Here is a 27,529-nt window from a genome sequence, read left to right as displayed (position 1 = left end):
TGGTTCCGCCATCTGGTTCCACCAACCGAATCCACTGATTCAATACGTAGACTTCCTGAGTGAATCCGCCCAAATAAATCCGATTCCTTTCAGAGGTTCGTTCCCTTCATTCCTCTGAAGGATTCGTTTTTTCGAAACGAATCATTCCGGAACTACCCATCACTACTGATTAATGATACAGTTTGAAATAAAGATGTTTTAAAAATTTAAATTGGACTCGTTTTATGTTATTAGCGTGTCATTTATGAATAGGATCCCAAAGAACACAACAGTATTCCAACTTACTCTTAATCATCGCTATAAAGAGGTGTTTTAAAGCTTGGATACTATGTAGATTTCTTGCATTCCTTATTAAAAACCCTGTAATTTTATTTATGTGACATTTAAATGTAAACTTATGATCTAGTAACACACATAAGTCATTAACAGAATATACTCCTTTTAACTTTTTGTTATTAATCTTATACTCAAAAGATGGACAATTAATTTTATTTGAAAACGTTATAACATTACTTTTTTTTTTTTTTTTAATATTAAAATATAATTTGTTCCTGGTACATCGCTGCAGACAACTATTAATATCACTTTGTAGTTCATAACATTATTATTCACTTCTATAGCTTTAAATATTTTCATAACATCGGCATATAATAAACAATTACTATATTTTACAACACTTAGTAAATCATGAATGAATAATGAAAATAGCAATGGGCCCAAATTTGAACCTTGTGGTATATCTGAATTAGCTACGTAAATACAAGATAATTATAATTGACATAATATGTTCTACCTCGTAAATAAGAGATCATAATATTAATCAAAGAGATTGAAAATCTTATAGCCAGAAGCTTATTTATTAAAACTGTATGATTAACTTATCAAATACTTTTTGAAAATCTGTATAAATTATATCAACGTAATATCCATCATTCATAGTACTTGTAATAAATTGAGAAAAAAAAATTAATTAGCGTCCTGGATAAAAACCATGCTGATAAGGTGAAATATAGGATTTGACATGCGAGAAAATTATATCAAATAAAATTTGTTCGAAAATTTTTGAAGGAACTGAAATTAAGGCAATAGGTCTATAATTTTCAATATTCTTAAGAGTTCCCTGTTTTTAATATAGATGTTGTTTTATTCAACTTCAATTTATCCGGAAATTATTGAGTTATCAAAATTAAATTAAATATCAATTATAGTAGAACTAGTGGTGCCTTCCATTTCAACTCAGGCAAAAAAATATAAAATTGTACCATCACCATCTCAGATATTGTTGAAACTTTTTTTTATAGCAACTAGATATGTTTTTAAGAGACCCATATTTTTTTGTTTTGTCGAAAAAATTTTCCCGCCAAGTAATGGGCCATCAAAGACGGGAAGTATAATTTATGAATTGTAGAAGATAATTCATATGGAAAATGGAAAATGGTCAACTTCGGAGCCTCACCATTCGGCTATGGAGACAGGTAGAGTTATAATTCTTGTTGTGGTATGTACATAGGGATATAAATAAACTATATTTTATTATAGTTTGGTTTGCGCATGCTTATCTTTTTGTACATAAATTAATAAATGAAGGTCAATTTATCTGAGAAGTCGAAGTTTGCGAATTTTTTTCGAGCACTTCCGGTTCGAATTTTAAAATTCTGTTTTCATGGTTGGTAAGACCTGGTTACCCGTTTTCCGAAAAAAAAAAATTGTATCGCTTCTGTGTGCAACCGTTTTGTCGCAAAAAATTCGAGAAATTGTAAAATTTTCAAAAATCGCCATTTTCTCGAAAACACCATCTTTTAAAATTCTGAAATTTTGTCAGATGGTTTAACTTTACATGAATGAAAAACACACCAAATACCATTCTCGACCAATGCTTTATGAATTAACTGCAGCCTTTTAAAGTTAGCGAAGTTTCGTAGCAACACTGGGAACAATAAAAGTGCAATGATTTGATGATATTTGTGGTTCACATTAATTAAATGAAGAATAAAAAGTTTTCTTGACTGTTTTTTTTTTTCATTATTTTGATCAAGAAGGCTCTCTGAAATAGTAAAATGAGCCTCCCCCTACTCCTCCGTTTTCTTAAGCCGAAATAATCTGAGGTGGAAATTACAATTAAGAAACGCACAAATTTCAAGTTCATTTACTTAAAATGGTCTTCGGAAACAAAATTTCAGTGATTTATTTTTATTTATTTATTTATTTTTTTACATGGACCAATCATTTGCTTGGTTGGTGCCATCTTCGCTAATAGCATGTAACCGTGCGGTGCTCCAATAGGTGTTGGCTCACTCACAACTTGTCCAGGAGTGGATCTAGGGGAAAGAAACTTTTTTATTTTATATATAAATAAAACCAATCTCAGAGTTTCGAGCTCTTAAAAGTTTAAAAGTAGCTCTAAGTAGCAGTATTACCCCCGCCCCTTCTGGAAGTCCGTCCTGGATCCGGCCCTGCGTAGCACATTGTCGATAGTCACAAATGCTGAAGGTCCATGCGGAAGCATAAACAGCACTTCAACTTCACGTAATTCATGATTTATTCATAATATTTCTGCTACGCACCACTGGTTATCATACATATATGTATGTAACAAAAGTTCCTTTTTGCAGATTTCTTAAATTGCACTTTGAATTGCAGAAGTTCGATTTTGGGGGAAGCATGAAGTCAGTTCATGGTGACCCGTTACTGCCATAAAAACTTCGCCATTTTCCGAAAGCCAAAGATAACTGTTGAATACCAGTTACCGGTTGCATACTTTCTCTTTTTTTTCTTCCGGAAGTCGTCGAATTCAGTTCCAGGTAACAAAACGAGAGTAATACCCGGAGTTTGTACTTGCACTATACTCAGGAATTCTTCTGCGGTTTTAGTGGGGGCGCGGTGGCTCAGTGGTAGAGCGTTCACCTCCGGTGCTTGGGGTACCTGGTTCGATCCCAGATCGCGCCGTGTGGGCTTTGTGGTGGACAAACACCGTGCCCGTGGGTTTTTTCGGGGTTATCTCGTTTCATCCCACTTTCTGCATTCCACCATTTCATTCATTTCTCATAATCACCGTCTCCTTTAGCCTTACCGGCATAATCGTGGGACGTAAAACTTAAAGATTTCATTTCATTTTTTTCTTCTGCGGTTTTAATACTGTGTATCTGTTTTTGCCTAAGGTTATGCCGCGTTGCCATATTCTTTACACCTCCCCCTTCACCCTCAATACCGCAAAGACCCTTGCATGGCCGGTTTCACTGCAAAAACACTGCTTTATCGGACCTGTCTGCATCTCGAACATCTGAAAGCGATTTTTAAAGTGGGATGCAGCATCATCAGAAATCACTGACACGGTTTGGGAAATTGTAGATACTTACTTTCTCGTATTCAAACCTTTTTCTATAAAATATATTTTCGCTTTTCTTCGAGTATTTTTAGAATCTTGTCTATGGCTATGAGTACATGAGCCGAATCGTGTGTTTTATCGTCGTTTATTACAACGAAACTGTGAGTTGTTTCATATTCCGGTGATAACTCTGAATTTCACTTTGCAGAATAACAGTCCAGTTTTCAGCGAAGTCAACATGAAGTAAAATAGAATTTGTATCTTGAAATTTTATACGTTCCTTTCGGTAGCAATTCTCTTTCGATTTTCTTGATGTAGCCATGAATTACAATTCTTACAGTTAAACCAGCAATGTACGATACGAAAACAGAAAGCGGCACAGTTTTTTAACGAGATTATTGTTTTCCCATATGGCATACGTAACACTTTCATTTTCATCAGGATCAATAATTAAAGACTCCACACTTATTCCTTCCACTCCACGACATTCACACATTCTTGAAGAAGACAGTAGTCATTTTCTACGTATCATACTACTAAAGGAAATAGGTCACTCATGACAGCTTCAATTGAGGCTGCACCTTTGATTTGTACCAACGCAGTAGCAGCTAACTTAAAATTTGCACAATACACACACACACACACACATACACACACACTTCCCTCACAGGTTGCGGACTGACCCACTTCAGTCGAATACTGCAAAATTCCGAGTGACCAATTCTTATGTTGGGATTGTTCTGTTTAAAAAGTCAGTAAATTTCTTTGGAACGCGTACGAAAACGTTTCGATTTTTTTAACTTTTTGTCCTTTTTCGATCACTGTAACGACATCGCACTTAATTGAGACTTTGTCTGGAGCATTCCAAATCAATCACTGAGGTAATAGTTCAGGCTTTTTGTAGATCATCAGAATTTATTGGATGGTCATTTCAAGAAAACTTAAAATTTGTGTTTTTCGTAATCGTAATTTCCACCTCAGATTATTTCGGTTTAAGAAAACGGAGGAGTAGAGGGAGGCTCATTTTACTATTTCAGAGAGCCTTCTTGATCAAAATAATGAAAAAAAAAAAAAAAAAACAGTCAAGAAAACTTTTTATTCTTCATTTAATTAATGTGAACCACAAATATCATCAAATCATTGCACTTTTATTGTTCCCAGTGTTGCTAACTGTGACATCAAAGTTAACGAAACTTCGCTGACTTTAAAAGGCTGCAGTTAATTCATGAAGCATTGGTCGAGAATGGTATTTGGTGTGTTTATTATTCATGTAAAGTTGAACCATCTCACAAAATTTCAGAATTTTAAAAGATGGTGTTTTCGAGAAAATGGCGCTCAAAAATGGCGATTTTTGAAAATTTTACAATTTCTCGAATTTTTTGCGACAAAACGGTTGCACACAGAAGCGATACAATTTTTTTTTTTTTTTTCGGAAAACGGGTAACCAGGTCTTACCAACCATGAAAACAGAATTTTAAAATTCGAACCGGAAGTGCTCGAAAAAAATTCGCAAACTTCGACTTCTCAGATAAATTGACCTTCATTTATTAATTTATGTACAAAAAGATACGCATGCGCAAACCAAACTATAATAAAATATAGTTTATTTATATCCCTATGTACATACCACAACAAGAATTATAACTCTACCTGTCTCCATAGCCGAATGATGAGGCTCCGAAGTTGACCATTTTCCATGTCTTCTACAATTCATAAATTATACTCCCCGTCTTTGATGGCCCATTACTTGGCGGGAAATTTTTTTTCGACAAAACAAAAAAATATGGGTCTCTTAAAAACATATCTAGTTGCTATAAAAAAAAGTTTCAACAATATCTGAGATGGTGATGGTACATGCTCTGCCTGAATTGAAATGGAAGGCACCTAGTAAATGTCCAGCACAGCCTTTAAACAAATACACTAGACTCTCGCTAATCTGGCCATTCCCGCCACATATGGGTGCCAGATTAGCGGAAGTGTCGGATTATTGAGTGTCTGATATTTATTTGATTTATTTATTTATCTTGTTTTTTATTTATTTTGAAAACATAGGGGATATATTGTACTGTACTTTATTAAATCGAAGGATATAATTTTAAAACATAGAGGATATACTTTATTAAATCCAAATATGCATTAATTTTCAAAGAAAACTTAGTCCTTGAGTAGTATCACTTACTATGAAACATGTCCCTAATTTTTAACTGTCGCAAAGTTGATATGCGACGGTGGCATGCTTGATCACGCAACAGAATTGTAAAGAATGATACAATTTTGAATACGTACAGTATATAAAACATTGTTTAACTAAGCATTGTTGCACATGCGCACGATAATTCATTGTGCACGTGTTTTTGGTTGAATGTGCGCCGGATTACTGAGAGGCTGGACTACTGAGGGCCGGATTAGCGAGAGTCTAGTGTATGTGGGAAGTTCATCTGGACTACTAGTTCTGCTGGATTTTAATTGCTTTATTGATTGTTGAATTTCATTTTTAGAAATATGTGTTATTGCTAAGTTATACCATATAACTGATTCATAATTTTCCTTCAAAGTATATGTAGGTGGGCTAGACTACTAAACTAGATCATAAACACTACCAAAATACTTAGCGAATCCATTTGCAATTTCTTGAGGTGAATTTAATAAATCATTCATATATTGCATTACAGAAAAATTAAAATTTCTTTTTCTTTTACTATTCAGTAAATTCCAAATTTTTCTAGGGTTGTTTGGCTATTTCTTCAAAAGATTTAACAGTTATTATAAGCAGTTTCTATCATTTTTTTTTTTCGAATATCTACGAAATTCATTATATTGAACGTAATGATAATTTGAAGTTTTTTTGCATCTCCTATGATACTCTTTTCTTTTTAGAGCATGATTTATTTCAGCATCAAACCAGGGTGGAAATTTTCTTCTATTTCTATTGTTAAACTTGGGTACGTGTGTTGGAATAATTTTATATACTGTATCATGAAAAATATCTAAACATCATTTATGTTTTTAACATTTCTTAAGTCATCCCATGTTTGATTCTTTAAGTCTCTATAGATACTTTTGAGTTATGTACCACAAAAATCTGACCTACGATAATTATAATAAGAGAGGTCACATCTCTTTCGGCTACCCGTATAATTACACGGAATATTACATACCAGCGTTGGGTGGTGTACATCAACTGATACCAGGGGTGAGGTACATAACTCAACTTTAATTACATAATTGCGGCTGCATAAAACCAACTCAAGTGTTCTATGACTAACATTTAAGACGTTATTCACATTTGTTAAATTTAACAATGATATAAAATTATTAATTTCTGTAATGAAAAAATCATTTGCATTCCAATTTGTTGCAGTACCGATAAGTGATGGTATGTTAAAGTTACTTACTTGACAAATAAATATTCTATTTTTGAATGCAGCTCTCGGTAAATATAAATACTTGTCCCTGGAGATATATAAAGCACAGTAACTATTATCCTAATAGCTCGAATATATATAAATATGATCTTTACGAAAATTATATAACACCAAATAAAATAAACAAAAATATAAAAACACTATCTTCATTTATTTTGTATGCCTAGTAAAATTGAAGCATTTAATCAGAAAGCTTAAATGTTCTCAAAGTGGCAAAAAAATATTTCCAGTGAAAGTGTGGTGTGAATGGTCTTAATGTTTAAATTTTAAGGGTTAAGTTCTAATAGAATGAATAGTTTTAATTGTCTAATAATGGTAAAAATACTTTAAAATTGCAGCGGTACATTTAGAATTCGCACATGGCTTAAAGTTAGTGAATTTTGGTAAGAAAACTTTTTTTTTTTTTTTTTTTTAATTTTTACAAATAGACGGTTGTGAATTAAAAACTTTTACAAAGCCCTTTGTTTAGAGAGTGTTCTTATGTATTCAGATTTGAGATATAAACATAAGCTTGCAGCTCTTCGCCCATTTTGCTTCACCACTTAGAAGTGGCTGCAATTCGAGCTCCATCCACGCCCTATCCAATCATCCAACCATTCTGAGCATGTTAAATTACGTTGAATGATTAGAGTTTAGTGTTTCTTTCAGCACTGAGGCTGTATCAAACATGGATCTACAGCTTAATATTGAATCCAAACCACATGATCTCCAACCGGATATCGAACCCGGGCCTCCCATACTAAAGGCGCTAACCACATATCCACGAGGAAGCTCTTAAATATATTTGTTTCATCAGTGAATGGCGTCATTACGAAATCAGATTTCTGGTCGAGTTTAAGTACCTAAAAGTACAATGTTGTTTTAATATAGCCATCTCTGTTACGTTGTTTGCACATTTTTCCGACGGACACTAACTAATTTTTACACATCTTTTCACTGTTTTGATGTGACAAGGAAAATTTATGGATTCAAACTCAAAGTTGCATTTGTCATAAATGATAAAGTACTTTCTATTGTCAGGCTTTCTGTTATTGGAGGGATAAAACTTACATTTCTTCCAATCAATCAGCTCTATGTAGTCCTTGATATCAAAGTGTGCTGAAGGATGCATAAAGCTCTGACAAATTTTCCATTCGTCTGTTGATTCCTAACTTCCAGGATCTTATTGTAATCCAACTCTAATATATATTGGCTCTCAGCCACTGTTATCGCCAACAACATGTTCTCAAGATGACAGAAGAATGCATTTCTCTCAATTCATGAATCAATGCATGCTTTAATGTTCTTCAGCATATTCCTTATTGTTTGTAAGACCTTAAAGACTCACTTCTACCGTATTTCACTGGGAGGCACCCTTTACTCATCAAGCAGGGATACAAATCTTTACTTCCCTATCCTCTGGCAGTAAAAGTCTATAGTTGGCAGAACAATATCTTAATTCTTTAATACTTTGCATTTAGTGTATTTAGTGAGTGTGTGCTCAGGATCCTACCCATAGTGTAGGCATTTAATGGTGAGTGCGTACTCGTGCTCCCGCCCTGAACAGTTGATATCGGACCAGACAGCAGCATACATCTTCACACTGTAAGTTGCTAGTATATTAAATTCCTAGGTAAGATTCGTTTGAGAAATAAATATTCATAAAACTCAGTCTACTTGTTAATCATGAGGAATGGTTAGAGCCATCAGTCCAGTAAGATTCTGTCGATGACAGTTGCGTAGAGACAGCACATACGAAAGTTGGGTTACCGGAAAATACTGAAAGCTAGGAATCAACAGACGAAGAGAGAACTCTGTTAAGACCTTTTATGACTCCCCTAATACATATTGATGTCAAGAACTAAATTGAGTTGATTGACTGAACGAAATGTAATCTGGACATCCTTCAGTAATGAAAAGCTTGATAACAGAGAATACTTTATCATTTATGGAAAATAAACCTTTACTTGGCTTTTGAATTTATATATTTCCCTTGCTACACTGAAATAGTGGAAAGTGTTTTAAACTCATGACGAGTTCGCCGGAAAGGTATGCGGACAAGATAACAGAGCTCGTTATATTAGAGCAACATTGCAATCATTGATGCCTAAATTAGATCGGAAATTGATTTCAAGCTGGCACTTTGACAGATAATGGTGAAACAACATAATTTAACGTATCTTGAGTGGTTGGATGGTAGAGTAGGGGTTGATGGAGCTCGAGCTGCACCAATTCCACGTGGTGAAAACCAGGTCATTTTAGCAAGAATAATTTTGCGAAATGGACGAAGAGCTGCAAGCTAATGTTACCATCTCAACTTTAAATATATAAAATCACTCTCTAGAAAAGAATTGAGTTAAAAATGAACTTGTATATATTTGAATACAAAAGTGCTGTTTGTATAACTGTAAAACTGTTAAAAAATCAACTTTTAACCGGAATTGACTAACTTGAAGCCATATGCCGAAACTCTAAATGTACCAGTGTAATTCTAAAAGTATATTTCCATTTTTAAACAACTAAAATAAAATAATTTCATGCGATTAAAAGTCGGAAGAATATAATTCAGTATTCGCAGATTCGCTTTACTGTATATATAACCGAAATATAAATAGTTTAAACTTTATTGTATATAGAGCGCATTATGTATTCTTATTATAGGACATTTCAAAGACTATGGGCGCAAGTAGGACAGAATATAGGCATATACAAAAACTTTCCTCGACTAATTGGCGAATGTGGTGGGAAGAATTATCATCTCATTCATCCTTCAGCTGATATAGAAGCAGTAGCAGCTGGGACGATTCGAGCAGCATTTGAATATTGTGGTCAAAAGTGTTCTGCGTGCTCAAGGATGTACGTGCCAAAATCAATTTGGCCTAAGGTAAAAGTGTATTTTAGTATAAGGCAAATTTCAGTTATGTAAAGTTCTGTCATTCATTGTATGTAAGAAAAGTATATATAAGTACTACATGTAGAAAGGGAAACATTCTTACGTAATTTCACATCAAGAAGAATTTATAAACATTAGAGGAAATTCTTATCCCAAACTGTTTACAAGTAAAATAAACACCTCGCACAAGTTTCCAACACATGGTTTCGATCGACACCTCATATATCGTGGTGAGTTCTGAGATATTACCGTAGTGTGTTTTACATAATTATAGGTACCAGATTTCGTGCCTTCATTTTATATAAGGTTCTTAGAATGTTGAAAACCGCTCAATATTACTTCGAATTATAATTAGGAAAAAAAATCATTATTATAAAAGATTGTGGGATATATAAATATAGAAACACTCTAGCGAAGAGACATTAGTCCTGGTCGTCTCAACCGTAGAGGCAAACCGATGAGAAGACGCTTCATAATTTTGTCACACTTGCTTTTTAAGGTTATAGGGGAAGGTCGTCTGGTATCGGACACCGTAGCTTTTTTCAGTTTGTCATTCTAAAAAAATAACTATATCAAATTACTTAATGCATAAAATGATACCTTGGTATCTTACACACAACGTGTTAAAGGTGATTTGACAGGTAAAAACTAATAATATATATTTTTGTAAAAAATCAAAGGTAATACAAATTAGCATTCTTAAAAAGTGGTTGATGGTATCGAACAAACATAAAACTATAGAGAATTGGTCTTCTGAGGAAATTTAATAATAGAACAAATTGCAAATATTAGCTGTTTACTTACAGGAGTTCTTACACACAAAATAGAGTTTTATTACGCGTTGAAATACAGCCTAAAATAAGTGTAAAAAATAGATCTTAAAATTCTTAGTCTCATTAAGAATTGTTATTTTTTATTCTGACACAAATCACAATGATAAAACAGTCTGCCTTCAAAATTTTCACATCGTTCATGGACCAAGTCTTTACACATATTGCGCTGTATCCAATCATCAAGTTTTTCAGCAAGTTTGTAAACTAGTTTTAAAAAATTATGGTATTCTTAGTGGCATTAGACTAGTTAATTATACAAAGCCTTTACATGATTGTATAGTATTTCTTCTTGGTCACGTTCTACTAAATGTGCCTTTGTTATCCGAGCAGCGAGGCTTAGCTGTTACCTCTTTCCCTTCCGACAGTTTTTGACACGATCTCTAAGGAACTCTATTAAGGAATGTACTCTAAGGAACACCATATCTAGCACTGGCCGCACGTGCTTCTTTGGAAATAACTTTGTCCATGACCAACTTTATACTTTCTTCATCGCAATTGCCACGTATTTTCCCCATGGTTTTCTGAAAAAGCCAGAAACCAATAAAAAACGTCAAGTTTACTTACCAGTGGTTTGTCCGATACCACCCAATTCCGTTTTGTCCGATACCAGCCGAAAGACTTGCAACTTATGAATTGCTATCTACCGGCTTGTAACAACATAAAGGCAACTATACGCCTAAATTATAATATATACACCCTAATAAATGCTATGATTGCAATAATATATCAATACATTTAATTTGTGACAAGTTGCAGGTACACAACTCCTATCTATCTCCGTGCACCTGATTACTCGCAAAAATACAAAAACTTTGAAGCACGAGATACACCGTTCATCGGCAAATCCACTATGGCGTAGGCTTGGCTAGTTCATTTCGATCAACTCACTACATGCTTGACATGTGCTGCCTTAAGCAGGAAATAACGAAAACTGCTTTTGTCCGATACCACCCGCTGTCCGATACCAGACGACTTTCCCCTATACAGTTTATAAATGACACCTACAAAAAACTTTTAAGTAGACAGATACCTTGAAGATTATCAGTGGCTTTAAAACTTTCAAATAGGAAATTATCAGATAAGCTTTGTAGACAGACATGAATTAAAAGTAATGGCTTCTATGACCAAAGTCTCGTTCCGACTATTTTTGACGAGTTTGTTCCATTCCAATCGGATGAACTCTTTTACATGGTCTCAGTGGACGCATAGTTTATTTCTTTTTCCCAATCCAATACCAAAACTAGTACACTAATAAAAGTAGGATATAGGAATGACTAAAAGATACATTAGCATTAGGTTTAAAGAATAAGGGAGTTACGAGAGGACAGAAGAGCTGTTCTCGAAACATCGTCAACCGAACAAATACTCTCTGCATGGTATGAGTGTTCTTCATTCTGCTTCTTCTAATATTGAAAGAAATGTGTTTGAGGCATATTACACTAGGACAAAAAACCCGTAACTAAATCTGGATAGAGATTGCGATAACATCATTACCAAGTACATGAATTGAAACAGAAAACGAACATTAGCTTGAAAACTTTATTACATATGTTTTTCATACACATAATTCATCTTAGTACATTAACTTAAAACTTTGTGGATAGATGTAGATACCAAAATTTGATATGTATAACTTGAACACATTAAGCGTACAACGATTCAAATAGGTCTTTTGGCGAGTGATTAGGACTACGACTCGAATATAAAACAACCCAATTGTTGATAAATCTGGAATGTACAAATAATAATAATAATAATAATAATAGTGGATTGATAAGTTCACTGATCTTTGTACATGTATTTAAAAGTTGCCGTAAATAGTAAGATAATAGGAGTTGCCAACAGTTTACTGGGAATGGCAAGTGACTGCCAGTCCTAATAATATTTACGTAATTATTCTTAAATTCGCACTGTTGATACATAAAGAACTAAATATCTTCTTGAGAGAAAAGACTTAAGCTGTGTTTGTACCTGAGAAGAAGTGACTGAAACATTCAAAGAAGAATTGACTGAAGAACTTTAGTAGATCAATAGTTCGTTATATTATAGCGTGTTCCATATGCTGGACCAGTAATTATATTTATTAGGTATTTTAGATATACTAGCAGGGTTATTTTATTATTAAATTAGACCAGAATCATTAGAAGTCTAACTACTCCATGAACTCAGATTTAAAATAACGAAGATGGTGAATATCCAGATTACTACTTCCTTTTTATTTTCAAAACTCGGCTTGCAACCCCTTTGAGGTTAATGTTCTGTTGGTACCTATATATGAGGAATGATCGGAATATAAGAATAAAAAGCTTACTAAAGCATAATTCGCTGTTTCCAAGACCGCCATTATAGACATATGTGGGACTTGCAATCCTGCAACAGAAGTGTTCACCGTTGCTAAGACACTTCAACATATCAGCTCGCTTGTAGAACTGAACACGTGAAGAGGTAAGCAGTGTTATTTGATTTCCGTGAGCAAAATATATGTTATCGGCGGAAATCCACCGTGAACTTGTTGTCATGTATGGTGAAGCGTTAATAAATCGCAACGATGTGGCGAAATGATGTCGACTGTTGACGGAAGGAAGAGAAGAGATTGGTAGTGCAGAACACAGCAGTCCACCTCTAGCATCGAACACAGAGAACAACGCGTCGAATCGATGCCATAATCCGAAACAATAGGCGGACCGCGATGGCTTAGTGGTAGAGCGTTTGCCTCTGGTGCGTGGGGTTCCTGCTTCAATGCCCGCTCAAGTCAAGTGAACTTGGTGGTGGAGAAACACTGTGTGCGTTTGTTTTCTCAAGGATCTCCCGTTGGATGTTGTGTGTGTGAGTATGTATGTTCCTAGGTATATATGTTCCAACATAACTCTGGAACGTCTAATTCAATTGAAATTAACCTTAATGTAGGAGTAAGACACATCTAGTGATGAGTATGGAAGGTGTAACACGTAAAAATAAACAAAAACGAGTGGTATTAATGTCGAATTCATAGTTTTTAGTGTCACTGAGATTAATAGTGACACTCTCAATGGCGTTTTAATCAAGGTTTAATCCCTTTCCGCATGGGGGACAGGTGAAAAGGTGAAAAATAAAGTGGCTGAAATTAGTATCTAATTCATAGTTTTTAGGGTCCTTTGAAAGTGACTGACTTGTTTGAGATGACTTTGAAACATGGTACGGAGCTCAGGCTTGGTCTTCATCGGTCACTTTGATTAAAGGGCTTATTCTTAGTGTTTCAAAATTTATGCCAAAAGTAGAGTATCTTATGAATTTTTTGTCACTATACTTTAATTTAAATGCATATCCTAATGGGGTAGGGAATTATAATATTTTCCATAAATCTAATTTCCGTGTGCGGAGAACGGGCATATGAGCTAGTATTAATTAATTCTATGTAGCTGTTTTTCTTTTTCAGCTGAAAGAGTGCCTAGTGGAAACGACGAAATGCTTAATTATGGGACCTGTTACAGAATATGATGTGTTCTTATCAGCAGTTATCGACGAGAAGGCTTTCAAGAGAATAAAGAGTTACATCGACCATGCAAAGAACTCAAGAAATTTAAAAATACTAGTTGGAGGAGAGTGTGATGACTCGTAAGTGCTTTTCGATACTTTTAGGATACGAACAAGTAATCTGGAGAAAACATTAAATGTTTCTACCTGCTCAGCAGTATGAGAAATGATAGATACAGCAATATTAGTTTCAGTAGTTTTATAATTTTCAGTTCTATACAATGGTAGAATAGCCATTATTATTAATAAGGAAACTCTGGTTTCCCTTTCTTCTTTATGTTGTGGCCCCGCGTAGCTTAGTCGCTAATGCTCTCGCCTTCGGTGCGAGCGGTCGCTTTTTCAGTCCAGCCACCCTGAATGAGGTTTTTCTGGGTTTTCCTCATTCACATCTGGCGAATACTGGGGTGCTGCCTAACATAAGTCCCAGGCCGCTTTCTTCCCTCTCCCCTGATAGTGTGCTCGCCGAGAAACGTCATCCCTCAGACGTGACAGGCTAAATCGCCATACATGCCGAAAACCTAGAAATCTAAATCCTTGTCTTCCTGTTATGTTGTAAGGTGCACCGTAACATGGTAAAGTATGTTTTCCTCTTATAGCAAACACGAATGGAATGAAGTAAAATGAAATTTGTATGATTTTTTTAGTAGCACATCTAATAATGTTAGAAAAATCACCCCATGTAGTATATATATAACTAACTAACTCTATGGCCTATGGAACCCGGAGGTTCAATGCCACGTTCACAAAAGTTCTCCACTGACTTCTATCCTTAGCCAATTGGATCCAGTTTCTACTTCGTATTCCTATTACTGCGAGATCCATCTTAATATTGTCCTCCCATCTGCACCTAGGTTTTCCTTATGGTCGTTTTCCGATTGATCTTCCATTTAAGACTTTAAAAGCGTTCCTACTTTCTTTCATCCTGGCTATATGACCTGCCCACCTGAGCCTTCGAGACTTGATTACCCTAACAATGTTTGGTAAAGCGTATAAATTATCTAGTTCCTCATTATGTATTTTCCGCCATTCCCCATTCCCGTTCCTCTTGGGTCCGAATATTCGTCTTAGGATCTTGTTTTCAAATACTTTGTCTACGTTCTTCCCTCAGAGTAAGGGACCATATATATATATATATATATATATATATATATATATATATATATATATATATAGTGAATCAAAAGTCTGGACACGGTGGAATAACTCGAGAACTTAACTTCAGAACTTCAGATCGAAAAACCATAAAACACGTGTTCAGTAATATTAAAAAAAAAAAAAACTATCAGATAAAACCAAACTCGACCCTCTAGACCCACCCCCTGGGGGCTGGGGTGGGGTCAACTTTGAAATTTCAAACGGAAACCCCAATTTTTGATTGCAGATTTGGATCCTGCGGCCCAAACTATGTAAGGTTTCATCAACACTTTTCCGTCGATGCTTAATATGGCGCTATAATCGGCGAAAGTAAATTAACTGTTTGGGGTGAAAAAGAAAGACATTTTGCTGTTAGCCCGAGAATCGTTACCAAGAGATCCGTCACCGTTAAAGACCTGCCACTTATAAACGAATCGTTCAGGTGAACGTCGCTTTAACATGTGAATGAACGAAGGAGCAATACCATCCCAATGTTGCAATCCCATGTCATGTGTCACTAAACGTGTTATAATTCACACATCCATACATTGCATGTAAGAAGAGAAAACAATAATGAAACGAATAACACACACACTCACACACAGGTATCACTTCTTGTACAAATGCTCCACTATAATGCCGAAATTACAGGTTACGCCTATAACCTGCGTCATGTCTATCCCGAACGAAAGTTCGATCAACGTACTTAAGAGGCCTCCATGCCACGAAATTAAGGTGGTACCATACATACGTACTAAAATGTGCACTCTGTTCACACAATGCTCTTTAGTGTTAACTCCTTTAGTTTTGAAATTATATTGGAACGACAGAATCAAATCTTGTCTAGGGTCCGGTGTGATCAATTTGTTGATAACACATTATAGACATTTAAAAATTAAAGGATGAAAGGATTAAAAAGAAAAAGAAAAAATAGTACTACAGACTACTACTACTACCACTACTACTGCTATTAGTACTACTACTATTACTACTACTACTACTGCAACTACAACAACAACTACTACTACTAATGGTACAATTACTACTGCTACTACAGCTGCTACTAGTTCTAGTACTACTACAACTACTAGTAGTACTATACTACTGATACTATACTCCTACCATTGCTACTATACCATTACTAGTAGTAGTAGTATTACTACTATTACTACTACTACTACAACTAATGCTACAGTTCCTGTTACTACTACTACTAGCAGATAATATAATATAATATAATATAATATAATATAATATAATAATAATAATAATAATAATAATAATAATAATAATAAAAGAAGAAGAAAAGAAAGAATTCCATATTAATTTCACCCATCTAAAACTATGCGAGACCGCGAGCAGTCTCGTGAGACTACTCGCGTGAGACTTACTGAGATCTCGTCTCGCACAAGTCAGGCGAAACGATGGCGAAAATTTTCATGAGGCCGTCGCTTCGGGGCACGACGACGTACCACTGCTGGGCCAAAGACAACCGTCTCTCTCATAGCTGCCGTTCCTGAACAGCGGCGGGGCAGTGACGGTGTCTGCTTCCAAGCTGACAAATATGCAGCCGCCTTTGAACCAGCACTAGCTCACCCTTTTCGCTGCTACCACCCAATAACCGACAACGGTCTGACGAACTTCGTTGTTAATTGTTCATGGGGAACGTCTCGGATCCAAAACCTAATAGTGGTTCGGATCCCACTTTCAGCTGCAGGTCCCGTCTCTCGCGTCCCGCTGCGGAAAAGGAACGATAAACACCCTAACAAACCTAATAATAACACATTTTCTTTCGTTTTTTGATCACATGTATACTTATTTCACCATGTTCACAGCATTGAAGCTAATTAAAGATCATATAGGAAGTTCTCCTGATTTCGTCATTACAGCGACAACGATGTTTCAACTAAATCTTATACAGATTTATGCGCAGAATCCGACTCTGCAAAAAGAAATAATAGCTTCCATTTCTAATGTTTCAGCTAATCCCACCTAGCGGTAGGGTGCGGGATCGTGTTCGGTACCATTGAATAACTTTGTTGATGCGACGCGTATTTCCCAAAATACTGCACCTTGTACAGACGGTCGAAGCTAATATCAAGCTCATGAACGAAAAGTAGAACGGAGCATCTAATTTCGCCGATTACAGCGCGATATCACACATCGACGAAAAAGTTTTGATTATACCTTACATTATTTGGGGTGTAGTCTCCGAATCTTCAATAAAACATTGGAGCTTCCAATCGAAAAATCAGTCCCCCCCGCTCCTTCCCAAAAGGTGGGGGTAGAGTGTTGCGTTTGATATCATCGGATAGCTTCTTGAAATATATTAAGTACGTTGTTTTTTGCGCTTTTTTGATCAGAAGTGTATTTCTCCAGTTACCCTACCGTATCCAAACTTTTGGTTCACCCGTTATTTCAAACATAAATTAGCTTGACAGTTACAGGCTATTTTTGATAATTTCACACTATTCGATCATTTGCACGATATAGGGCCAAATCTACACTATCCTGATATCTTTTAATCGTCAGATAAGATAACACTGGTCGCAGTGGTCATGTGTTATTTTGTGTAAGATGAGATCTACTACAGCGACAAAGTTGGATCATTCCAGTAATTTATCTTTATTAGAGAATGGTACAATCGACCCTAATGAATGTCATATTTTAGCGATTAGAAAACAGTTATATCAATACATTTTCATCTCAGACACAGAAGTAAAAAAAACACCATAGTGCAATAAGCAGATACTTCAATAGCTATACTTTCCTTTAATTTTCCTTTTCCTTTTAATTGTTTTAGTTTTTGTCCTCTACTCGCCGCTTTTGTATATTCTGGTTTGCAACACTGATACTGCCCGAAGCCCGAATGAAGAAGGTGTGCCTTTCTCTGTGTCTTCTGTCTATGTGTAGTGTGCTTCCATCCAGTGACGAGAAGCAACAGAGAAGTGAACCAGTGACACTGAACGAGAACAGAGGTCGGAAATACTACCAAGCTCATGAACGAAATGGGAGTATTTAGGGGCCATTTATTTTCCCCGATTACTGCGCCATATTATGCATCGATGGAAAAGTGTTGATGCAGCCTTACATAGTTTGGGCCGTAGAATCCAAATCTGCAATCAAATATTAGGGTTTCCATTTGAAATTTCAAAGTCGACCCTACCCCAGCCCCCAGGGGGTGGGTCTAGAGGGTCGAGTTTGGTTTCATCAGATAGTTTTTATAATATTACTAAACACGTGTTTTTTGGTTTTTCGATCCAGTTCTCGAGTTATTCCACCATGTCCAGACTTTTGATTCACTCTGTGTATATATATATATATATATATATATATATATATATATATATATAGATATAGATAGATAGATCGTTACGCAGTGAATTGAAGCAATAAATTCAGAGCAGTGAATTATACACATACTTTTTCCTGATATGGATCCCCGAGTTGATTGTCACCCCTATTTTGAAATAAGTCACAATTGTTTCATGTACATTTTAATTTCGGACGTTATTTTATTAGAACAATTCGATTCGTTCTATTTTCGGAATTAAATTCCATATGCAGCATTTCTCTAATTACGCATGCATTAATGTTCAGATCTTAGTTGAGTATTTATAAGTAATGTCAGGTTGGTGAGAAATCATTTACCTATTTTACTTTGTGGAAGTTAGTATTTTAGTCAACCTTCAACGACATTTTTCAACTTTAATTTGATGTATAGATCAAAACTGATTCACGGCTTGGGACGATAAAACACGAACTTTCAGCATTAAGTACCAATAAATATTAAATCAGGTACTGCAGAAATGAGAAGAAGAATTCTTTTGCCTAAGCCCTACGAATATATATATATATATATATATATATATATATATATATAGTTATAGGGTGTCCATAAAGTCCGTGCAAATATGAGAAAACGCAAAAACCGGCCCACCATTACTTTCACGGGCTTGAATTTTAAACTGTAGAAGGTCCACCCCAGACACCCCTATATAGGGGTACGTGGGGTCAACTTGAAAATTTTAAATGGCAAAGGGTATCGAGTAATATATCGTTGGAAAGGTCTTGACAAGAGAAATATTTTGCCGAAAGTTTCAAGTCCCTATGTTGTCCCCATCCAAAATGGCGGGGGTTCAGATTTCGTGTCCATAAAGTCCGTTGCCCTCCCCCTGTAAACGAAATATGAACCAGTCATTTTGGATGGGTTCAACATAGAGAATTGAAACTTTTGGCAAAATATTTCTCTTGCCGAGACCTTTCCAACAATACATTACTCGATTCCCTTTGTTATTTAATATTTTCAAGTTGACCCCACGTACCCCTATATGGGGGTGGACCGTCTATAATTCAAAATTTAAACCTTTCAAAATAATGATGGACGTGATTTTCCGTTTGCTCATATTCGCAATCGTTTCGAAGAAACAGGGATTGCAACGAACTTTCTAGACATGAAATGTGAACCCCCGCCATTTTTTATGGGGACAAAATAGATACTTGAAACTTTCGGCAAAATATTTCTCTCGTCAAGAGCTTTCCAATGATACATTACTCGAACCCATTTGCCATTTAAAATTTTCAAGTTGACCCCACGTACTACTATATGTGGGTGCCTGCGGTAGACCTTTTATAGCTCAAAATTTAGGTGTCTTAAAATGATGATAAACGTGTTTTTGCGTTTGCCCATATTCGCAGTCATATTCGAAGATACAGGGAGTGACAACGGACTTTATGGACACGAAATGTGAACCCCCGCCATTTTGGCTGGGAACAACATAGGGACTTGAAACTTTCGGCAAAGTATTTCTCTTGTCGAGACATTTCCAACGATATATTACTCAACACGCTTTGCTATTTAAAATTTTCAAGTTAACCCCACGTACCCCTATATAGGGGTATCTGTGATGGACCTTTTATAGCTAAAAATTCAAGCCCCTTAAAATAATGATGGACTGTTTTTGCGTTTTCTCATATTCGCAGACGTTTCTAAGATACGGGAATGGCAACGAACTTTATGGACACCCTATATATATATATACAGGGTGTTAATGAGCTATACCGACAAACGTTAGGAGGTGATTCCTCATATCAAAATAAAAGAAAAAGTTCATATGTACCTATAGCGAAAAGTGCATAGTTTCAGAGCTAGTGCTGTCCAAAATTGCGGAAAAGGTATTTGGTATATATACCAGGTGCAGCATGTATAATGTCCCACCTTTATAACAGAGGAACCAAGAGAGGAAGAAAAGCGAAACTTCGCAAAAAGCAACTATAGGAAGGGGGACATCTATATATATATTGGGTAACATCACCAGGTGAACAGTGTTGCCAACCTAATATAAAGTTATGATCTTTAAATGGAATGACCTAAATTTAATTTCATAAATCGAATCAGCAATGAAAACAAAGACGAAAGAGATGCCACTCGCAGATCAGTGTTGCATACTTTTTGAGAAGTAACAAACATGTGTCAAATTTAAACGCCTTTAACACACACAAGGAATAAAGTAGTAACTATTTGTGCACATTAAATTAAACACTGGGAAGAACTCTTTAAGATGACTTCAACTTTAGAAGAATCAGTTAAACGGCGTTGCCACAACAGAAGAGAGAAAATTTGAGTTTGGAAATAGTGCAATAACTTGGAAAAGGTCCCTAGTACAGTATGGTTTAAAATTCATAGAGCAAATCAGTATGTCATAAGGAGCATTGTCACGTTTATTTTAGATCGATAAGTCAAGTACTTACCAAGATATTCGGTACTTTGTAAAAGCTGAGAATTTTGTGCTGTACAAGATGGTAATGCTGTTTCAAAATTCCCTGTTTTCCCTCTGCGTTGGAAAAATATTAAAGTAGTATTCTGTGATAGAAGTTAAATCTGTGACATGCCGAACTAAAGTAAACCATTTAAAATAAGGAAACACAATATTTTTCTGTTTCATGAATTTTGTAACGTATGCTACGAATAATTGTTTCTTGATCATCATAAACGGATATTTCTTTAATTTAATGTCTTCCTCCTGAATATAAGTTAGAGAAGACAATAAAACGTAGATATTAATAGTTGCCAAATTTTAATTGAAAATACATAGGCTAAGTTCTGTTAAATGGTAGCAAAATTTTTCAGATCATCCAATATTTATACGTACAGTCCAATTTTAGGGGAACATACCCAACTTATTTTGTATTTCATTCACTACGAAATTAACTACAAATAATTTACAAATTGTTAAAGAAGTGAGTTGCATTTATGACTTCATAGGTGCCGATTCACTTATGAGGACTCAAATGTTATGAGTAAAAATACAGCACGTAGATATATGCCATAAAAGATATAAACACCAACAACCTGTGTTAGGTGGCTATTAAAAACAAGAAATGTATCTGATCGGTCAAGAAACGGAGAACCTGGTGGATCCATAAACGGTTGGATGTGTAGTGAGCTGGCGAGTAACCTCGTACAGTGTAAAACAAACATGATCAAACCTGTGCTGGATGGCCACCAAAGACAAGGAAGTATTTAACCAAGTCAGGGGAGGGCTAAACTAGGGAGGGAGTGTCTATAGGGACCAGGCGCGTTAGCAAAAGTGGGTATGCTTGTAAACAAAATAGTGTAAACATAGTGTGTGAAAGAATATCCCATAGATCTTCTGCAAATTATATGCGACATCGTATTCCTTAGCGCAGCTTAACTGTGTGTATAACGTCCTACGTTTATGCATTTAGGCTAACGAGAACAATGATTATGGCCAGTGACTGATAATGGAAGAATTAGTGGGATGAGAATGTGTGAGAAAGCGATAGTACCCGACAACCCCATGGACACGATGTTATCCGCCATAAACTTACTGAACCGAAAATCGTATCGGGGATCCCACACACCAGACGTAAGCGCTTTACCACTGAACCACCGTGCACTCGCAGCTTAACTTTAAGAAGACATAACCACACAATTTTCCTGTTATAATTCAATCAAAATCTTTTGCTTTTTGTACAATGCTTCACAGTAATTGAATACAGATTTATGATATACTGCAAGATGATATGTCTGAAAAGCGATTATTCTCGGAAAAATACGTACAAACCTCTGCATGGTGGTCGGGTGAGAAACGAGCACCAACCTGTGCTACAAGGTTATTATGATGCAACACATTCTTGGAGTTCAGCATAAGGAAACGTGGAACTGTGTTCGTAGAAAACAAACACCTCAGCACGTGAAAATAAAACCGAAAGGCTTATTTTCGCTTTGTGTTGGCACAAACCGTTACAAAATGAGAGGGTCCAGGTTTAAGTACGAGGGTCATTTCCAAAGTCTTGCACACAACCCATGCACAACCGTTTGAGTGGTTTCATCAAGTTCACTTTTAGGTTAGTTATGGGTCAGAGTTTGTTCTTGACGATTGTTTCTGTGTTTTCTGCTTGCGTAGCTATGTTGTGAGAAATTCAGTGGTGAACCCCACTGAGGTTGGGTTACACATGATGACAAGCGTTCCTATATCAAAATCGAAACTCTATGTGGAAAGAATCTAACTGAAATTTACAATGAATTGCGAGAAGTTTGTAGTGTAGTGGATCACAGCACTGTATTACGGTGCTGAGCTCGTTTCCGTGAAGGTCGTGTAAGCACTGCGGACACCCCAAGAAGTGAATGACCATCAACTGCAGCAGACTACACTTCTGAGATTATTGTGAATAGCATTTTGAGAGAGGATCGACGAGGATGTAAGAAAATTGTATATGAGGCCAAAATGTCGGTCACTTTAGTTTACAGAATCATTACTGAGAAGCTGAAGATCAAGATGAGATGGGTTCCGAATGATCAGAGTAAAGAGCAGAAAGCACGTCGCAGAAGAATTGCTTAAACGTTATCAAACAAAAGAAGATAAGTTTTTACGAAGGACTTCTGCAAATGATGAAACCTGGATACGAGATTTTGAACCGGAGCTGAAGTTTCAGTCGTCACAATAAAACAATTCAGACACTCCATGCTCGAAGAAATTCCGCCGGCAACAATTAAAGGTTAAACTCAGGATGATCTTCGCGTATGATACGAATTGAGAGATGACTACAATAGAGTGCTACAGGGGACTTCTGTACCAGGAGTATACTACAAGCTGTTTTGCGCCCGAAAATTCATAAAAGAAATCCTAATATGCTTGAAGCTGGCGTCCTCATTTTGAACGATAATGCAAGGCAGCATACTGCTCTACAAGTAAGAGTGAGAGTTAACAAGCATAAGCGGAGTTATGGGGGGCATTACCCCCCCCCCCCAACTTTTTGACAAAAAATAAAAATGCCACGTATAAGATGGCTGCATACCAAGACCGACCAAAGGGTATGACCGGCCCTCCCCCATCACACAATTCCTAGCTCCGCCTATGTTGACAAGTATTGAAAGGAAATACTTCCCTTCCGAATATAGTCCTGATTTGAGTCCGCCAGGCTTTGATTAGTTTCCCAAATTAGAAGAACCACTTTCTGGAAAACGTTTTCATTCAATTGACTAAGCTTTCAGTGAGGTAACCCCAGTGATCAGAGACCTCAAGAATGAAGGTACCCTATCCAGAATACAGAATTTACCAAATATTTGGAAGTTGTCATAAACAAGTATGGAGATTATATTGAAGGCCTGTAAAGGTATTTTGTAAATAAATTATTTACTTCCATAGCATCTTTCAGTATGCAGAACTTTTGAAATGACTGTCGTACAATATATTGCAAAAAATATTCCGAACAGTTGCTAGGACATAACATTGTACACTCATGTCCAAAATGATTGTCGCATATCTATAACTGTCTTTTTGCAAGAATATAATTTGATAATGATTTTGCAGGGTACTTTCAATAGTGATACTATGTGTATAATCGGGAAATGTATATTTTTGGTAAATTTCATAGGAAAAGAGTTATAAATACGAAAATTAGAATGAGTAAAACAAAATGTTGCTAAATGGACAAGAAAGTTTTATTTTCGTTTTATTCTAATTTACTGCTGTTTTGACATGAAATGGCATGTCTGCCGATTATATACATACTATCATTATAAGAAATACCGGTCAAATTCGTTATCAAATTATATTCCTACAACAACATATTTATAGACATGCGACAATAATTTTGGACATGAGTGTACGTAAGGGTACATGTAAACATTAGAAACTATTCGTACCATAACAAATAACAGTCTATGTGCCACGCTAAATAACAGTATATAAGTCTAATTTCATAATAATGTTCGCAAAATTTGCCGATCGCAAACGAACGAAAATAATGAAATAAATAATTATAATTGCATACCAAGTATCGCAGAAAAAGCCAAACTTTACACTTCGTTAACACAATTCACTGCAGAATGAAGCCGTATAAAACATTTTAAGACATTCATTAATTACGACCCAGCTGCTGCATATTTAAAAGAAAACTTGAACCTTTGATTTTTGTGATGCACAATTCACATATTTTTACGTTTGGTGAAGTATCATGCAAGGAGTTCACCAAATGTATAGTTGCTAAGCTAACTAAAGCCAATCTATCTATCGTAACTCATATTTTACGTTCAAGAAAGAAGAAAAAAAAAAAACATCTAAGTAAAATTTTAGTGAACCCCATCAGGACTGTATTACTAAGTTAAACATATCACGCATTGTTGTGCGTGAACCTGTGTATAATACATTGCGTCAGTCTTACTACTTGCATTTTGGTCAATTTATTTACCTTTGAATTTATAATAAATATGGTGCTGCTTTATTTTTGACGCACCAAATTTTGAAAGATTTACAGGTAAACTTCAGTACTTCGCATGAAAAGACATATTTATAAAGAACAAATTTCTGCAGGAGATACAAAGTAATACACCTGTATTTTATGCTTAAAGGTGTAGGGTTACTAGACTAAATTCCATACAAGTACTTTACTACGGATAAAATAAGTGAGTGCATACGAAAGATGGTTGTATTAGAAACTATTTTCCACCGGTGCTGTATTTGTGCACAGTGTACAGAAGTTGTGTTTTATGTTTACAAGTAGAACGCTACTAGAATGAAACCGCGACAAGTATTATTGAAACTCATATCATTGCCAAAATCCACTCGTTTTCACTATCCTCATTTTTGCATATACCAACCTTCGCTGACGCACCTGCTCCCTTCGGACGCACCCCCTCGCTAAGAGCTTGGGCCCTCCAGCTTCGCCCTAGCGTGACTCGGTTAGATAGCATTCGTGCTTTTTAGTGGCCCCCTGGCACAGGTTGTTTCGTGTTTTTTGCATTGGAGTCTTAAGCATACATCCGGACGCCGTATTTACGCAAATACTAGAAGAATTTTAATTTTTCACCAATTGATTATGATGGTCCCCTTGAAATTTAATTATTCCATTTGACATTTCGTGTCACCCAACGCAAATCATTTAGTAAACAATAAGAAGGAATTTGTGAAAGAATTGTAATTTTTGAAGAATTATTTCGAGTGGTGCGGCAAAAGTAAACCTGCAATATTCCTAAATATGTGCTTAAAACATCATGTCTAACTTCACATGAAAGGCAGTAGCGCGTTTCAAACTTATTCGATAAATTGTGGCTACATACTCAATAAATGAGCTAACATATACAGAAGATAACGTTCAGGTTGTCAAGCTTGTGGTAAAGTAGAAATGTAAAAAATACACGAATTTTATTGTAAATATAATTATGTATTTCCAGAATAATGCCTATTTCATTAGTGTGTATAGCCTACAATTCATACATCTAACCTTTGCACAGATTTATAATATGGTACCAAATAATAATAAATAAAAAATTACTGAGTTAGGGCCAAAATTTTAAGTTCCTAAGTGAGAGTTCATCTGTACTAAGTATACCACACAAAGAAATTTGTTTCGTGACCTGATGAGTGATACGAGAGACTTAGGGGACCATTCCGATATGGATTGCGTCAACGCAAAGCAATATTTACCATTTTCCAGCAAGCGAAGGAAGTAAGTAATTATCTTGGTTACACCCACCAGCTACCACACAGCCAAAGAAATTGTGCTTGCAAATCATCCTTTGTATTGCTTTAATTGCAACAAACTGTTACTTATTTCATTCATTCGTGTTTAAAAAAGAAATGGTAAGAAATCGGTAATATTTACAGAAAATATTGAAATGTTTCGATATTACTCCCCTAAAGTTGCATGAGAATAAGTATATTCACCGCACGAAAGTAGCCATTAGGTTACTCTCGTAAACGTATTTGTACCATTTTGTTAAAATGTGAATTCGTAATACTAACTCAAGAACAATTTATATCCACAACATTACGTTCATTTGGCCCCTTCAAGAACTCAAATGGATTTCATTTCATTGTATGTCCATTTTTAGAGAGTACCCGACTCCCCTAGTCTTCCTCTAGTTGCGATCTTGAAACTTGCTAGAGTGCAGCAAAGCTTCTTGTATTGGATTTGACTGCAAACGAAAATTTACTAGGAATAAGAACAGGGTTCCTACTGGTCAGGGAAATCAGGGAAAATGGTGCAGGTCAGGGAAACACAAGGAAAAAGAGCGGAAATCAAGAAAAGTCAGAGAAATTTTGTAAAATATATTTTTTTAACATTAATTGTACACATTTTCAGCTTAGCCAACCATTAATGATCACAGTATGCAACGTTGCTCCGATTTTTATAGGTGGTAAGTGGATTGTACGTATGAGCAATTGATTATTATTTGTCTCTATAGAATAAATGCTCACATATATAAATATTCACTATTTATTCCTTATTTATTTGTCAATGTCATCCGACATCTGTCATGAAAGTCAGGGAATTTCTCGCCAAAGGTCAGGGAGAAGTCAGGGAAATAGAGATCTCCAGATCAGTAGGAACCCTGAAAAAAGGTGGACATTGGTTTTAAGACAGAAAAGCTACTGGAAAAACTGAAAGCATCAGATAAACCATGTTTCAGGCTTGACTGTCGAAACTTTATGCTGGGCACAATCAAGAAGACTGTGAAAAGGAGCCCTCTGAAGTACAAACTGGTACGTGCTCTTGTCAGTTTTGGACCCCAGGCTACAAGAGAACAATCCAAAACTTGCTCAGACTAGGATGAGACGCATCCTACAAACTTTGCACGAGCATAACAGATTATCTGATTTTATAGCTGAGAAAACAAAGTGTCAATTTATGTCTTTTTGTACCGAAATCCACGGGTCTCTTGCAGTTGGCTTCAGATAATACGAAGAGAAGATTGGCAGCATCAGGTTAGATGACTTCTTTGCAAATGTAATGCCCAAGAAACAAGAATATTCTGATTTGTGGTATGTTGTGAATATATGTTTCATTTTTTCCCACGGCCATGCTTCAATGGAGAGCGGGTTCTCAGTCAATAAAACACTTATTGTAGAAAACCAAGATTTTCTGGTAGCACAGAGTCGGGTACATGATGTAGTTATGT

General features: G+C 35.8%; 1 protein-coding gene across 1 annotated transcript in view; it reads left to right on the top strand.

The window, feature by feature from the left end:
* P5CDh1 (delta-1-Pyrroline-5-carboxylate dehydrogenase 1) overlaps positions 1-27,529 on the top strand; it is a 183,244-nt gene that overhangs the window by 116,738 nt on the left and 38,977 nt on the right. Inside the window, exons 8-9 of the mRNA XM_081740093.1 lie at positions 9,391-9,613; positions 13,871-14,049. Coding sequence (XP_081596219.1) covers positions 9,391-9,613; positions 13,871-14,049 — 402 coding nt within the window. The remainder of the gene's footprint in view (positions 1-9,390; positions 9,614-13,870; positions 14,050-27,529) is intronic.

Source organism: Thermobia domestica, chromosome 15, assembly GCF_964235325.1.
Source record: "Thermobia domestica chromosome 15, izTheDome1.hap1.1, whole genome shotgun sequence".
NCBI classification, from domain to species: domain Eukaryota; kingdom Metazoa; phylum Arthropoda; class Insecta; order Zygentoma; family Lepismatidae; genus Thermobia; species Thermobia domestica.
Note: the sequence above shows the minus strand (reverse complement) of the source record. Positions and strands in the feature narration are given on the sequence as shown.